Here is a 14508-nt window from a genome sequence, read left to right on the forward strand (position 1 = left end):
GGTAGCGCCAATCACCACTGGACCAACTAACGATTGGTCTAACATAATACATTTTAAAGAGTTAAATAATTAGTATCAATATTTTTTTAAGTTAAGAGAACAAAATAAACCTCAAGAGTTAACATACGAAACGAAACTTATAAACAATGATTGGTGTATTGAACTAAAAATAGTTTAAGGAACAACTACTTTTATTTAAAGGATTTTGATAATAACAATATAATTAATAATAGTTAATATTCTAATATGTTTGGTATCAATTTGTAGAATATTTGCAATCATCAACTAAACTAAAGATATGAGCCGACTTCAAAAGAAATGATCATACATACAAAATATTCTCAACTACTACATCATAACAATTATGCAAGTAAACTCGTCCCAAGGGTTTGTCTAGGGGTGAAGGCTTGAGTTTTGAGAGTATGCTTCTTTTAAGGTCCTGAGGAATTTTGTAAACTAATTATATTCAGACAATTACAGTGACTTTCAAAATTTAATTTTTATCATAACTAATTATAAACTATAAACACCCCTTGCATGATATTTGAATTCCATATATTTGAATATTTTAGTTAATCATATTTGAACCTTAAGACACATAAAGTACACGTATATTACCTACTACTTTTTCTTTCTTTTGCGTCATATTTCCAAAAGAAAAACCACTATAAATGCACTAACCATCCACCTTCACAAACACATCTCTCCATGCACAAATTTGATACAAAATAAACTAAATTCTCAACCAGTTTGGTCACTAGCTTTCTTTTGCTTTAAGCCATGGCCACAAAAAATTCCTTAAGGAGTTTGGTTATAGTTTCCCTTGTCACATCTCTAGCCCTGCCAGGCTCTCTTGGTAAGTCTCCGAAAGATTTTCTATCTCTACACATTTTATATTGAACTGTTTGGGTAATAAAATGTCTACCATGAACTAATATTGTAGTGTGACATCAATGCAGGATCAATAGAATGTGAGAATCTAAGCAAGGAAACATGTTCATTTGCTGTTTCATCTAACAGCAAAAGGTGTGTCCTCGAGAAACATGTGAAAAGATCAGGTGAAGAAGCATACACATGCAAGACATCAAATATTGAAACCGACATACTAAAAGATCATATTGAAAGCGACCAATGCATAAAAGCTTGTAATTTAGACAGATTATCACTTGGAATTTCATCAGACTCCCTTCTCGAATCTCGTTTCATAGAGAAGTTATGTTCTCCACAGTGTTACAAGACTTGTCCAAATGTTGTTGATCTTTACTTCAACCTAGCAGCCAGTGAAGATGTGTTTCTTCCTAAATTGTGTGAGATGAAAGGTCAAAATGCTCGCCGCATAATGTCGGAATTGAAAAGCTCTGGTATTGTGGCACCAGGACCTGTGGATCAAATGTTGTTTGCAGCATCTCCACAATCATTTAGTTCTGTCGAGTTTGCAGCATCATCTCCACAATCATCTAGCTCTGTCGAGTTTGCAGCTGAACCTATGGCAGCAAATCTATCATAAGAGTGTTATGGAATATCTCTCTATCTATGGGAATGGAGAAAGGTAATATGTATGCAAATGAAATAAGATGAATAAATTGCTCTTAGTATCATCTTTATTTTGATATTCCGTATCAATTTCTATATTTGTAATTTGATCTGTTTTCCTTTTAATTTGTGTGTAATTTGTTTAATTGATTATAATTGTACCTTGTGTCCAGTGTCCACCCTTGTTTTAATAAAAGACATTACATTATGTTTTTAGTCCGTGCAAGTTGGTCAAAGTCAACATTTTGTATATATTTTGAATCATATGTTAGAAAACTTAAAACATAGTTTTTTGAAGTTTGATTTGAATCAAACATAAGGATCATTTGAATAAAAAATCAACCTGAAATATGGATTTTGTCATTGACTTGTTGATTCGAATAAAGAATATGTGTGACTCGAATTATAATGCTCCTTCATTCAAATCACAATTCTTCTTGACTCGAATAATGAGCGTAATTTTCAAAAACCAACCATAATTCAAATCATTCATTTGCTTGACTTCAACCAAGGTACCAAATCATGATTCTAATTAAATTGGCAGTTTTCATATTTTATCACATTGATTCAAGTTATTCTTTCATCTTATTCAAATCATAACAGTTTGATTTGACTCAAATCAACTGTTCATTTTCCCACCTTTTGTGTCTAACCTCTAACACATATATAACTTTTTTTTTGTCATTTCTAATAGAGATAGAACAAAGGGATAAAATTGTTTGAACCTTTTCTAAGAGATAAAAAACTTCATCACAAACAAAACTCATTTTTAACAATTCTAATGAGAAACCTATGTGTGTTCTTTCAGTCACAAACACATACAGACTCTCTATTCAACTTTGAGAAAAACATCCTAGAATATTGTTCTTGTGAGATTAACTGTAGTGTGTGAGATTCTTTCTAATAACTATCATCTTCAATCTTGAACGAAGAATCTCCATTATTGGTACTCAACTACAAAAATTAAGTGTGAGTGATAGATACAAAGTACATTGAGAAAGCTAATTTTTTTTTGTAAAGTTCTTTGTGTATCAGGATAAAGATTCTCTTAGTGTTTATGAAATCATGATATTGACTTCCAACAAAGTGAAAGATTATTCTTTCCTCTATTTGAAGTTGTAACCAGTTAGCGTCTGGCTATATTTGGTTAAAACCTGCTCCACTTACTTTAATTTATTGAATACGAAGTCCTGGTTGATCACAATCCTCTTGTTTTCAGCATCAAACAACTTGTAATCTCCAGTAGGGTGATACCCTACTAGTATCATCATCTCCCCTTTGTCATTCAACTTCTTTTTAGGTTGGCCCGGAGCATGTTGATATGCCACGAAACCAAAAACTCTCAAATGGTTCATATTCAGTTTGAATCCAGACCATGCCTATTCCGATGTTATCTTCTCAAGCTTATTTATAGGACACTTATTCAACAAATAGGCAGGTGTGGATACTGCTTCTCTCCACAACTCTTTCGGCAAATTCTTCCCTTTTAACATGCTTCTCACCATATTTATAATCGATTGATTCTTTGTTTTAGCAACACCGTTTTACTGCGGTGTATGAGGTGGTAGTACCTCATGCACTATCCTCTCTTCATCGCAAAACTTCCCAAAGTCATTTGAGACATATTCGCCTTCACCATCCATTTTGAGAACTTTGAGCTTGTGACCACTTTGACGCTCAACCATGGACTTGAACTTATTAAACACTTCAAATGCATTACCTTTTCTGTTGATTTGGTATTTTTGTAGCTTTCTACTACAATCGTCAATAAAAGTGACAAAGTACCTATTACCACCACACAAATCAATTTGCACCGGCTCACACGCATCGGAATACACCACCTCAAGGTGATGCTTGGTTCCACAACCTACATCCTTACTGAATTTACCATTGTGTTGCTTCGCTTGCACACACTCTTCACAAATCTCGGCTGGTATGTTGATGAATGGAAACCCGATTACCATTATGTTCCTTTGCAATGCGTTGAGATTTCAAAAATTGAGATGCCCAAGACGGTAATTCCACAACCAGTCTTCTCAACTTGTCATTGTAGCAAGACACCTATGCTCCATAACCTTCAACTTAATCTTGAAAGTTTTATTGGCAGCCGTAAGAGCTTTAAGGACCAAAATCTTGTTTGCATCCATAACGCGCAACGTCTTGTCTTCCATGTGAATCTTGTAACCCTTCTCAAGCAATTCGCCGATACTTAGAAGATTACATTTGATTCCAAGAATGTAAAATACTTCTTTGATCAAGGAATTTCCACCATCTCTTTTCATGATACATACATCACCAATCTCATCGGTCACTAAAGCGGTGTCATCTGCGAATTTCACTTAATTCTTTGTGGATTGATTGATTTTTACAAACCAATCCTTCCTCCCCGTCATATGCGTAGAACAACCAGAATCGAAGTACCATTCTTTGTTGCATTGGACTTCTTCTCTCAAACTCATCCTAACATTTTCTTCCGCAAACGTTTCTGCAGCGTTCCCAGAACTTCTGCTTCTGCATTCACTTTCCGTGATCATAACTAAGAGTGTATTATAATCATCCACCTATTGTCTAGCGACCTTGGCTTCATCTCATTAAGATTCCCTATGTTTCGCGTTGCACTCTCTTGGAAAATGATCGAACTTTTGACAATTGTAACTTTGTGTCTTGATTATGTCAAATTTTCCTTTTTCGCCTTTAAAGTTGCCTTGACCATCATTTTTGCTGCAATTGCTCTCACCCTTTTGACAAGTCAAACTCTTTGAATTTTGGGACTCTTTTCCACAAAAATTCAGAAAATTCCATTTACTCTTCATGGGCCATTTTCCTTTCGACTTCTTGTTCTTCTCATTGAACCATGTTTGCAAAGCAATCTACGTCTTTACCTTGTCATTACTCCTCTTCTCCATCCTTTGCTCTTAAGCCTCAAGAGAGCTTTGAAATTCCTCTTTGCTCAATGTCGCAAGATCCTTCGATTCCTATATCGCCACTACAATATTGTCAAATCTTGTCGTCAAAGAACACAAGATCTTTGACACAACATTCTACTCGGAAACAGTTTCTCCACGCGCCTTGATTTGGTTCACTAATCAAGTAATTTGTGTCACGTAATCATTGATTGTCTCATTTTTCTCCATTTTAATCAATTCAAGCTGGCGTTTGTGAGTTTGTAACCTTACCGCCTTTGCTTTATCAGCTCCAACATATTCCTTTTTCAAAATTTCCCACGCTTGCTTCGACGGTTCGCAATCACTAACCTTTTCGAAGTTGTCACTATCCACACAGTGATGGGTCAAGAACAACGCTTTGAAGTCTTTTTTCTTCTCTTCCTTATGCGTTGCTCGTTGTGCATCAGTTGCACCTTCGACAAGAGGATTTACCTCATCTTGATCACTTAAAGAACATCTTGCTAGCCAAACAACACCTTCATTTGCATGCCCCATTTATCGTAATTTTTCGAATCAATGGTTGATATGTAGGTTTGTAAGGACTCTATCATTGGAGACATAATACATCAAGTGATACAAACTTGAGACTATAACCGGTTAGTACAAACTGTTAACCGGTTACAGCTGATACAAACTGAAAATTAACTATCAGGTGTAACCGGTTAACGCTTATGCGTAACCGATTACGCCAACTTCAAAAGTGTTTTTTTTTCATTTTTAGAAGTATTTTTCACTAACTTGTAACCGGTTACACTCTGTATTAACCGATTATAACACTTGAATTACTTAATTTTCTCTTTTAACAAAATCCACTCGAGAATTTATATTTTATGGAGCATCTATTGTATGTAAAATATATAACTTTGAATTCATGTACCAAAAATATTAGAAGCTAGCATAAACACCTCCTTGTTCAAGGGATGCAAAATTTTAAATGGAATGGTAGGTGTTCCAAGACGGTTGAGAAAATTTTCTAATTCAAAAAGATCGAACAAACAATCAAGGGAGGGGACTTGAAGAAGAAGTTTCTGAAAGTTGTTTCAAAGTAGTTACAAACCATGTGGCATTCATGCAAGGAGGGGGTTAATTTATGTTTATCTACAACCCATATAGAATCCTTCATTCTTGGAGGAGTTTCATTTTCCATTCAAAATATAGACTATACATCCCCCCACACATAAAGGATAACAATCTAGACTTGGTACAGTGACGAGAACGATGTATGTTTCTTCCTATAATTAATACATATAACCACTTGTTTTTCAATTCTTATTTTTTTTACTGCATTTCTATTGTTTTATCTTGTCAATAGACCTCCTAGTTGTTTCCAGACATAATTTTCACTTTGTTAATTTGTGATATGAAAATCACGTCATTAGTTTTTTGTTTTTTCTGATCCTACTCTGCCATGTCTACTATAACTACAAAAGCATTTGATATATGTATAGAAAGTTGCGACATAATTTTCACGTTACAAGTTGTGATGTGAAAATCCCGTCACTAATGAGCTTCTTTTTTTAGTGTGCTTTGATGGAAAAAAATTAACTGCATACGGTTTGAAAAATTTGGTTTAGTTTTATTTAATCCAAGATTTTGCGGAAGTTGATATGCAAAGATATTGATTGAAGATAAAATGAAACAAATATTCAATGAACAAAATTTATTGGATTTGTTTTATTTAAAAGATTTGAGTTTGAACTTAATGAGGAGATCTCAAATCTTTATTAAAGAAGATTTAAAGTGCATTTAAGTTTTGGAAGAGTTTCTTTTGTGAATCATTTACTTGAGAATTTAAAATTCGAGAAGTTAAAATTTGAATTTTTATCAAATAAAGACAATTATTGAATTTTTTAATGAATATTTAGAAGTGGTTGTATAAATATCCGTGGAAAGCAACATGTTAAACCTAATGTCACAGACATCATGTCTCCGACTACATGCGTAAGGCTTATTGAAAATTATATTGATCTTTTGAGTTTTGTATCTTTTTATGTTCGACAGAGATATAAATGTATTAGAATATGTTTGTATTTGGAAAAGATTTTCAAATTAAGATACATAAAAAATTATTGTTTAATAGATGAAAATGAAAACATGCAACAAAAGAAGTAAATGGAAGGAACTCTAAACAGCACAAATTATTCATCTTCATCCATTATTAGTATCCAAAACACACACCCACCAAAAATGTCTCTTGCAGCTCAAATATATTACTTTTTTTGTCCATACCTATAGAGCGATATTCCAAAACACTTCTATGTAGGTACAAACTTCATTATTAATAGCACAAACTAAATTATATAGTAGTACTCTTAATTTCTTTATTCTTTAAAATTAATTAAACTCCACATATTTTTAGTATGGTGGGTATGCTGGAGCAACCACAGGTTCATCTGCCAACTCCACATCCCCTATTGGCTGTGGAGCTGAAGCAACCAACTCCACTGGATGCACAGGTCCTGGTGCCACATAACCCGAGCTTTTCAATTCCGCCATTCCACGACGAGCATTTGATCAACCTTTCACCTCACACAACTTAGGAAGAAACACTCCTTCACCAGCTGCAAGATTGAAGTAAAGATCAACAATATTTGGACAACTCTTGTAACACTGTGGAGAGCATAGCTTCTCTGTGAAACGAGATTCCAGAAGTGAGTCTGATGAAATTCCAAGTGATTTTCTGTCTAAGTCACAAGCTTTTATACATTGGTCGCTTTCGATGTGATCTTTTAGTTTATCAGCTTCTATCTCTGATGTTCTGCATGTGTATGCTTCTTCACCTGACCTTTTCACGTGTTTCTCGAGGACACACCTTTTGCTGCTAGATGAAACCGCAAATGAACATGTTTCTGTGCTTAGATTCTCACATTCTATGCCTCCTGCATTAATCAACATTATCATATTAATTCATTGGTTTATCAAATAAATATACACATACACAGTTTATAGCAGTTTTGGAGACTTACCAAGAGTGGCTGGTAGGGTTAGAGATATTAGAAGGGAGACTATAACCAAACTTCTTGAGACAAATTTAGATGCCATGGCTTACTGCTAGTGACCGGAACAGGTTGGAACTTTCGTTAAGTTTGTGTTGGGAGGAATGTTGTTTATGAAGGTTGATGTGGTTAGTGCATTTATAGTGGTTTTTCTGTGGAAATTATGACACAAAAGAAAGAAAAAGTTGTAGATGTGGACTTTTCAAATATGCTTTCGATAAAAAAGCATATTTCAAATATGCTCTCCTATTTTCTGTTTCTTTTCTTGTGAAAATTGTTTAATCCTGTTTTACTGTATTATAATTAATTATTTTTTCATCTTTTTAAAAGGTAATGGCTTTCTTTTGTTTGTTATTGGTAATAATTTTTATCATAATAGCACTTTTTCTTAGTACCTTTTGATGTTTGACAAAATACACATAAGAGAATTATGTATATAACATGGTCTTTGCAAAGGAATTAGGGCGTGAACCGCGGTGAGTATGGAATCTCAACTCTGAAGCAATTAAGTTTGAATCTGAATAGCAGCCAATTGATGCTAGTTGCCACTATCAGTGCCGGAATCTGCCTTCACCGTCAAATTCTACTAGCAAAATTCAAAAAAATTGCCTAACATATATGGAAAATATTTGATTCCGTAAGGTTAACCCATTGGAAACCTTAACCGGTTGATAGTTTTTATCAAGAAAAAAAAAATACAAAAACAAAAGAAACAAAAATGAAAAAAAATTATATTTCTTTCTTTTATATATATATATATATATATATATATATATATATATATATATATATATATATATATATATATATATATATATATATATATATATATATATATATATATATATATATATATAGAAAAAAGAAAATGCACTAAAAGTGTCAACCAATGAAAGACATGCATCAGAATAAATCTCATTTTTAATTTTAACAAACTAAAATTACATTGCAAATTAAAGCATTTTGATTGGTTGTATGTGTAAAACTGTTTTACATTAACTATATATATATATATATATATATATATATATATATATATATATATATATATATATATATATATATATATATATATATATATATATATATATATATACATATATATATATATACATATATATATATATACATATATATATATATATATATATATATATATATATATATATATATATTCTCTTTTATTAATGTTTTAAAAATTGATTCAATCATCAAATCTACGAGGACGAATCACTGATTTATTGATCGAATTATTAGATTAGTGGTTGATCCTCATGATTTAATTTGAATAATTCAGTTAAATAAATTGGTCTCTATAACAAAACTAGATAACTCAAACCAGATAACTCGATCTCTAGAAAGATTACAACACCTAACAAATTTTAAAATTTCAAAATATCATAATTTTACAAATTTATTTTTTAAATTCAAATTCTAAACTTAATCATAAAACCCAATAAAATAATACAAAATACAAATCAAAATAATTTTTAAGTCTAATTGAAACATAAATTAAATAATAAAATAAATGCATTGTTTAATAAATTTAATTTTAAGGAGGAAACATTGTTCCAAATAAATTATGAACAAACTCTACTTATATTTTAATTTTATAGTTTATCTGTCGATTTTATTCTTCGATTTTCCAGAATCGTCGTTCGTCATTTTTTTACTAGCTTTGGTTAGTCTGTCCAGCTCTCACTAGTTTAATAGCTTATCTGACCCGACAAACAAATCAGACCGACGACCCTTCCGATTCCCAATTTGACTAGTCAGTCCAGTTCGATTTTTGAAACACTGTTTCAAATTTCTCTTTCACTTTAATATTTTTGTTAATGTCTCATATTTGATAAACAATTTTCATTATAAATATATTACTTTAAATAATATTAATTCTTATTTTTAATATATTTAATTTAAAATATTTTTTTTATATTTAACCCACCAATATGAATTGTTTAGATCCGTCCTTGACCGTATAGTCCAAATTTGAGAGACAATGCAGAAAAAGGACCATGAAGCTTTTGTGAAGATATCAACAACTTGTTTGGTTGAGTGAATAGGCATGAGATGAATGATTTTGACAATCTAAAAAGTGTTTCAAATATCAAACAGGTATAAATCAATGTCATCGAAATAACATGGTGATAAGGGTCCAAGATCCAAAATACATGGCGATAAAGACATTTCTTTTCTTGACATAGGGAGGTACCCATGTTTTTTAATACACACTTCAATAGTGTCTCTCAGTTTTGTTTTTTTAGTAGCTACACATATTTGTCCCTTTACCAAGTTCATATTGTTAATATTGTTTATTGGCTAATTTTCATAGACAACTTGGATACTTGATGAGAAAGATGTCTTGACATGTTATGTGACTTCCTAGCGCGCATATTACACAAATTGTGTTACATGACTATTTCACCATTTAGTTAGAAGTTTGTTCTAGTTGAGTTCGTTCAGAAGATTGAGAAGATGGTTTTTGGAAGAAATTTGTCAATCCAAAACAGTTTGGAAAAGATTTATTAAATCATAAAGATGGTTAAAAATATAGTTGTTTACTAACATAATTATAACATAATTTTCACATCGCAAATTTGTGACATGAAAATCACGACACTAATTTTCTGCTTTTTCTGACCCTACTCTGCCATGCCTGCTATAACTACAAAAGCACTTGATATATGTGGGGAAAGTTGCGACGTGATTTTCACGTCAAAAATTTGTGACATGAAAATCATGTCACTAATGAGTTGCCACATATTCTTCTGTGGCATATTCAGTCACGTCGCACAAAACGGTTGTGACATGATTTTCCAAGTTGTGACGTGAAAATCACGTCACTAATGAGCTTCTTTTTTGTAGTGTGCTTTGAAGAAAAGGATTTAATTCCATATGGTTTGAAGAAAAATTTGGTATAATTTTATTTAATCCAAAATTTTACAGAAATTAATATGCAAAGATATTGATTAAAGATAAAATGAAACAAACATTTAATGCACAAAATCAATTGGATTTGTTTTATTTAAAAAAATTGAATTTACACTTACCGAGGAGATCTCAAATCTTTATTAAAAAAGATTTAAAATGCATTTAAGTTTTGGAAGAGATTCTTTTATGAATCATTTACTTGAGAGGTTATTATTCATACTAGTGTGTATACCCGTGTAAGGCACGGGTTTAAATTTAGTATGATTGATCCCGATTAATATGACTATAACGAAATTCAAAATAACTATATATATATATATATATATATATATATATATATATATATATATATATATATATATATATATATATATATATATATATATATATATATATATATATATATAATGATTAAAGATATACTCACGGTCTTGGATTGTCTCCGTGCGAGGCACGAGATAAAAGGATTCAACAAAATTTTATACATAATAAAAATAATTTCTCTCATTTCAATATAAAAATATTGTTCATATTTATCAAATAAATCATATGATTTCAAAAAGTTTTTATTATTTAACATAACATTTGTAGTTTGAATATTTATTACAAAAAAAAAAAGATAATAATTATGTTTTGGTGATCACATAATAATTATGAATTTTTTATTAGCATATAATTTTAATGCCATTTAATTCATATATTAATTTTTTTTAAATATTTTTTAGTAACATAAATAATTAAAAAATAATTTATTTTTTCCGTGTTATATAAGGGTATTTATTTTTAAAATTCAAAAGATGCAAAGTTATGTATTAATGGGAGTTTCAAAGAAAATATAAAAGAAAGTTTTAATACTATTTATATCAATTTAATTACAAAATATTGTTGTTAGAATTTTATTTAGCAAGAAAATATACAAATTTATAGTAAAATAATATGGAAACATATTTAATTTAAATGGTATAAAAATATATATTTAATTTGTAATAATACCGCTTTTAATATTATTTTAAAATAAAATAAAAATAAAAAATTTATGTGAAAAATTATATATTTATTTAAAATCAAGATGAAAAGCGACATTTTTTTATACCCTATTTGTTTAAATTTAATTTTGGTGCGAGTGATTATATAGTCATTGCAATGTTAATTATCAGAACTAATATGTATTAATGCTAATAAATTATTTTTTATTTTGTTCCATTTAGCATTGTAAACAATAAAATTAATAGGAAAAAAGTTATTCAAGTGAAAGTCAGTGACAAAACAAATATTAAAACATTGATAAAAAGAAAATTTTGACCATGCAAATTTATTTGTATATATCAATATCAATTATTAGTTTATTATTTCAAAGACACATATTTCTTTTTTATTTCATGTGCTTAAATAAACTTATATCTTAAAGACACATTTTTCTTTAAATTATTTTTATGTATCAGAAACAAACACCTTTGTTATATTTGAATTAATGACACATTATTTATACTTGAAAAACCATATTTTTCCCAATAATTAATGAAAATGAATATTTTTCCATAAATTTAATTTTTGTAGATATATAATTTAAAATAGTGGTTAACAAAAATATTAATTTATTGATTTAGATTTTTAAATATTTTTTATATTTTATACATCAATGACAAATATTAGTTGATTATTCCTTTTTTGTTTAATCTTTAAATTTTGTATTGATTAACCGGTTACGAACCCGTGAAACAGATTTACTGTAGATGTTGCATTTGCGTAACCGGTTACGCTGTTTGCCGTAACCGGTTACACTGAAGCCCAACTGTTTTTTCTGTTTGTTTTAGGGTGTTTTAAATCATTCCAATCATTTTGTAACTTGTACTATATAAAGAGCTCACTACTCCTATGTTGTGGTTAATGCCAATTCACTATCTCACCCTCAATTACTCTCTCTCTCTCTATTATTTCTATTCATTCTTTAACCTTCATCTTCTTCAATTGATCATTTTCCCCATTAAAGAAACCTTAATTTGATTTGTATGTTCCAACATTTGGTATCAGAGCCTTTGGTTCGAAAAAGGGACCGACTTACTTGTAGTTGAAAGTCAACGGATACATGTAGTTGAAGAAAATCAACTGATACATGTAGTTGAAGAAAGTCAACGAATACAAGTGTATGTGGAAGTGGAGTTTCCACATGGAGGGGGAGCATTGTAGACTCACACTTGAGGGGGAGTGTTGAGAATAATGCAAGTGTGAGTGTGGATAATAGTCCCACATTGGAAATGCATGTGGTGACTTGAGCATATATAAGTGGGAGAACCCACTCACCTATCACCTTAAGGTTTTAGGTGGAGAAGTGGTGTCTCTCCCACAAAGGTGTGTTGCTTAAAGGAATGTCCCGGAAATTAACAATGCTCCCGACTCGACCCTCTCCCAAATTGTATTAAGTACTTTAAAATATTACAAAATCAGTCTATTTAATTGATTTAAAGTATAATAAATATAAATAGCTTTAAAGGAATGTCCCGGAAATTAACAATGCTCTCGACTCGACCCTCTCCCAAATTGTATTAAGTACTTTAAAATATTACAAAATCATTCTATTTAATTGATTTAAAGTATAATAAATATAAATAGCTTTAAAGAAAATAAATCTTACAAATAATAACAAATTTATTCGGAAATAGTTTTAAATATGTATATATAGTGTGCATCAAGCTGTCAAATAATATCCTTAAAAATAAAAAAATCAACACATAAAAAGGTACATTATAAAAGTATATATAAATTTTCTACGTCTATAAACCCCATAAAATTTCAAACATAAAATAAAAACTTTTCTTTTGGAAACAACAAGTGAAGCAAATATCTTCTGTTCCTCATCTCTCTTTTGTAGCTATAGCACAATATCTTTCTTTGTTACTTCATCAATTAATATCAAACACCAAATCAGTAAAAATTTAATAGATTCAGAACCATAGAACACTCCAGAGATATTAACACACCCTTAAAATTGATATTATAAACACACTTAAAATTGATATCCCCATAAAATTTCAAACATAAAATAAAAACTTTTCTTTTGGAAACAACAAGTGAAGCAAATATCTTCTGTTCCTCATCTCTCTTTTGTAGCTTTAGCACAATATCTTTCTTTGTTACTTCATCAATTAATATCAAACACCAAATCAGTAAAAATTCAATAGATTCAGAACCATAGAACACTCCAGAGATATTAACACACCCTTAAAATTGATATTATAAACACACTTAAAATTGATATTATAAAAAAATACTTTACCTTATTCGACTCAGGTATAGTGAAGTTCTTTTGAGAAGGAAAATAAATTGTTTCACCTACAACATGTCTCTTGTATTTTATACATTTAGATTATCGTATATGAATGTTATTATATATACTGCATCTGTTATACTTCCAAGAAGACAACATAGAAGACAACATGTTTCCTACACACAACTCGTCCTTAGTAATTGAAGTTAGGAAGCATGGGTCAATAAACAATAATCTCCTTCAACATCTCAGCAAAGTTCATAGCCTCATCAATTCCAGGAATTGCACCAGGATTCAGAGAACAAAGTATTGATCCCTTCAGAACCACCCATATCATCATGTTCAACCACAGGATTCACTTCGTAACAAAGGAAACATCTCAAAACCAATCCAAATTAAAAGGGACCAATCCAAATTAAAAGGGATTCAATTATTCTCATTTTCGCAACACAAAAAATCAAAAATGGACGAAAGGGGCATATTGAGATTCATAAAATAAAATCAAAACGTGTTAAATAATTCTCCACAAGAAACTAAATTTACCACTTTTAAAACACAAACTTAATTTGACAAAAGGGGCATATTGAGATTCATAAAATAAAATCAAAAGGTGTTCAATAATTCTCCACAAGAAACAAAATTTATCACTTTTAGAACACAAAAACTCAAAATTTGACAAAAGGGTTATATTGAGATTCATAAAAAAAGAAAAGGATTTGTTTGTTTGTGTGAGAGTGAACTAGCGAACTGTTGCATATACATTGGATAAACCATTAACCAAAGTAGGGGTTTTCGTGAAGCATAGTTAAAAAGTAAACATCGCTGAGATTGTGAGCAG

At 30.3% G+C, this 14508-nt stretch overlaps 1 protein-coding gene and 1 pseudogene across 1 annotated transcript; one reads left to right on the forward strand and one right to left on the reverse strand.

The window, feature by feature from the left end:
- Positions 1-719: 719 nt before the first annotated feature.
- Positions 720-1709, forward strand: LOC131612477 (uncharacterized). Its single transcript, XM_058884273.1, has 2 exons — positions 720-856; positions 960-1709. Exons 1-2 carry the CDS (start codon positions 781-783, stop codon positions 1505-1507), a joined length of 624 nt encoding a protein of 207 aa, XP_058740256.1. The 5' UTR covers positions 720-780; the 3' UTR covers positions 1508-1709.
- Positions 1710-6628: 4919 nt separating this feature from the next.
- Positions 6629-7577, reverse strand: LOC131612487 (uncharacterized; annotated as a pseudogene).
- Between the last annotated feature and the right edge of the window lie 6931 nt (positions 7578-14508).

This window comes from Vicia villosa, linkage group LG1 (genome assembly GCF_029867415.1).
Source record: "Vicia villosa cultivar HV-30 ecotype Madison, WI linkage group LG1, Vvil1.0, whole genome shotgun sequence".
In the NCBI taxonomy this organism is placed as follows: Eukaryota; Viridiplantae; Streptophyta; class Magnoliopsida; order Fabales; family Fabaceae; genus Vicia; species Vicia villosa.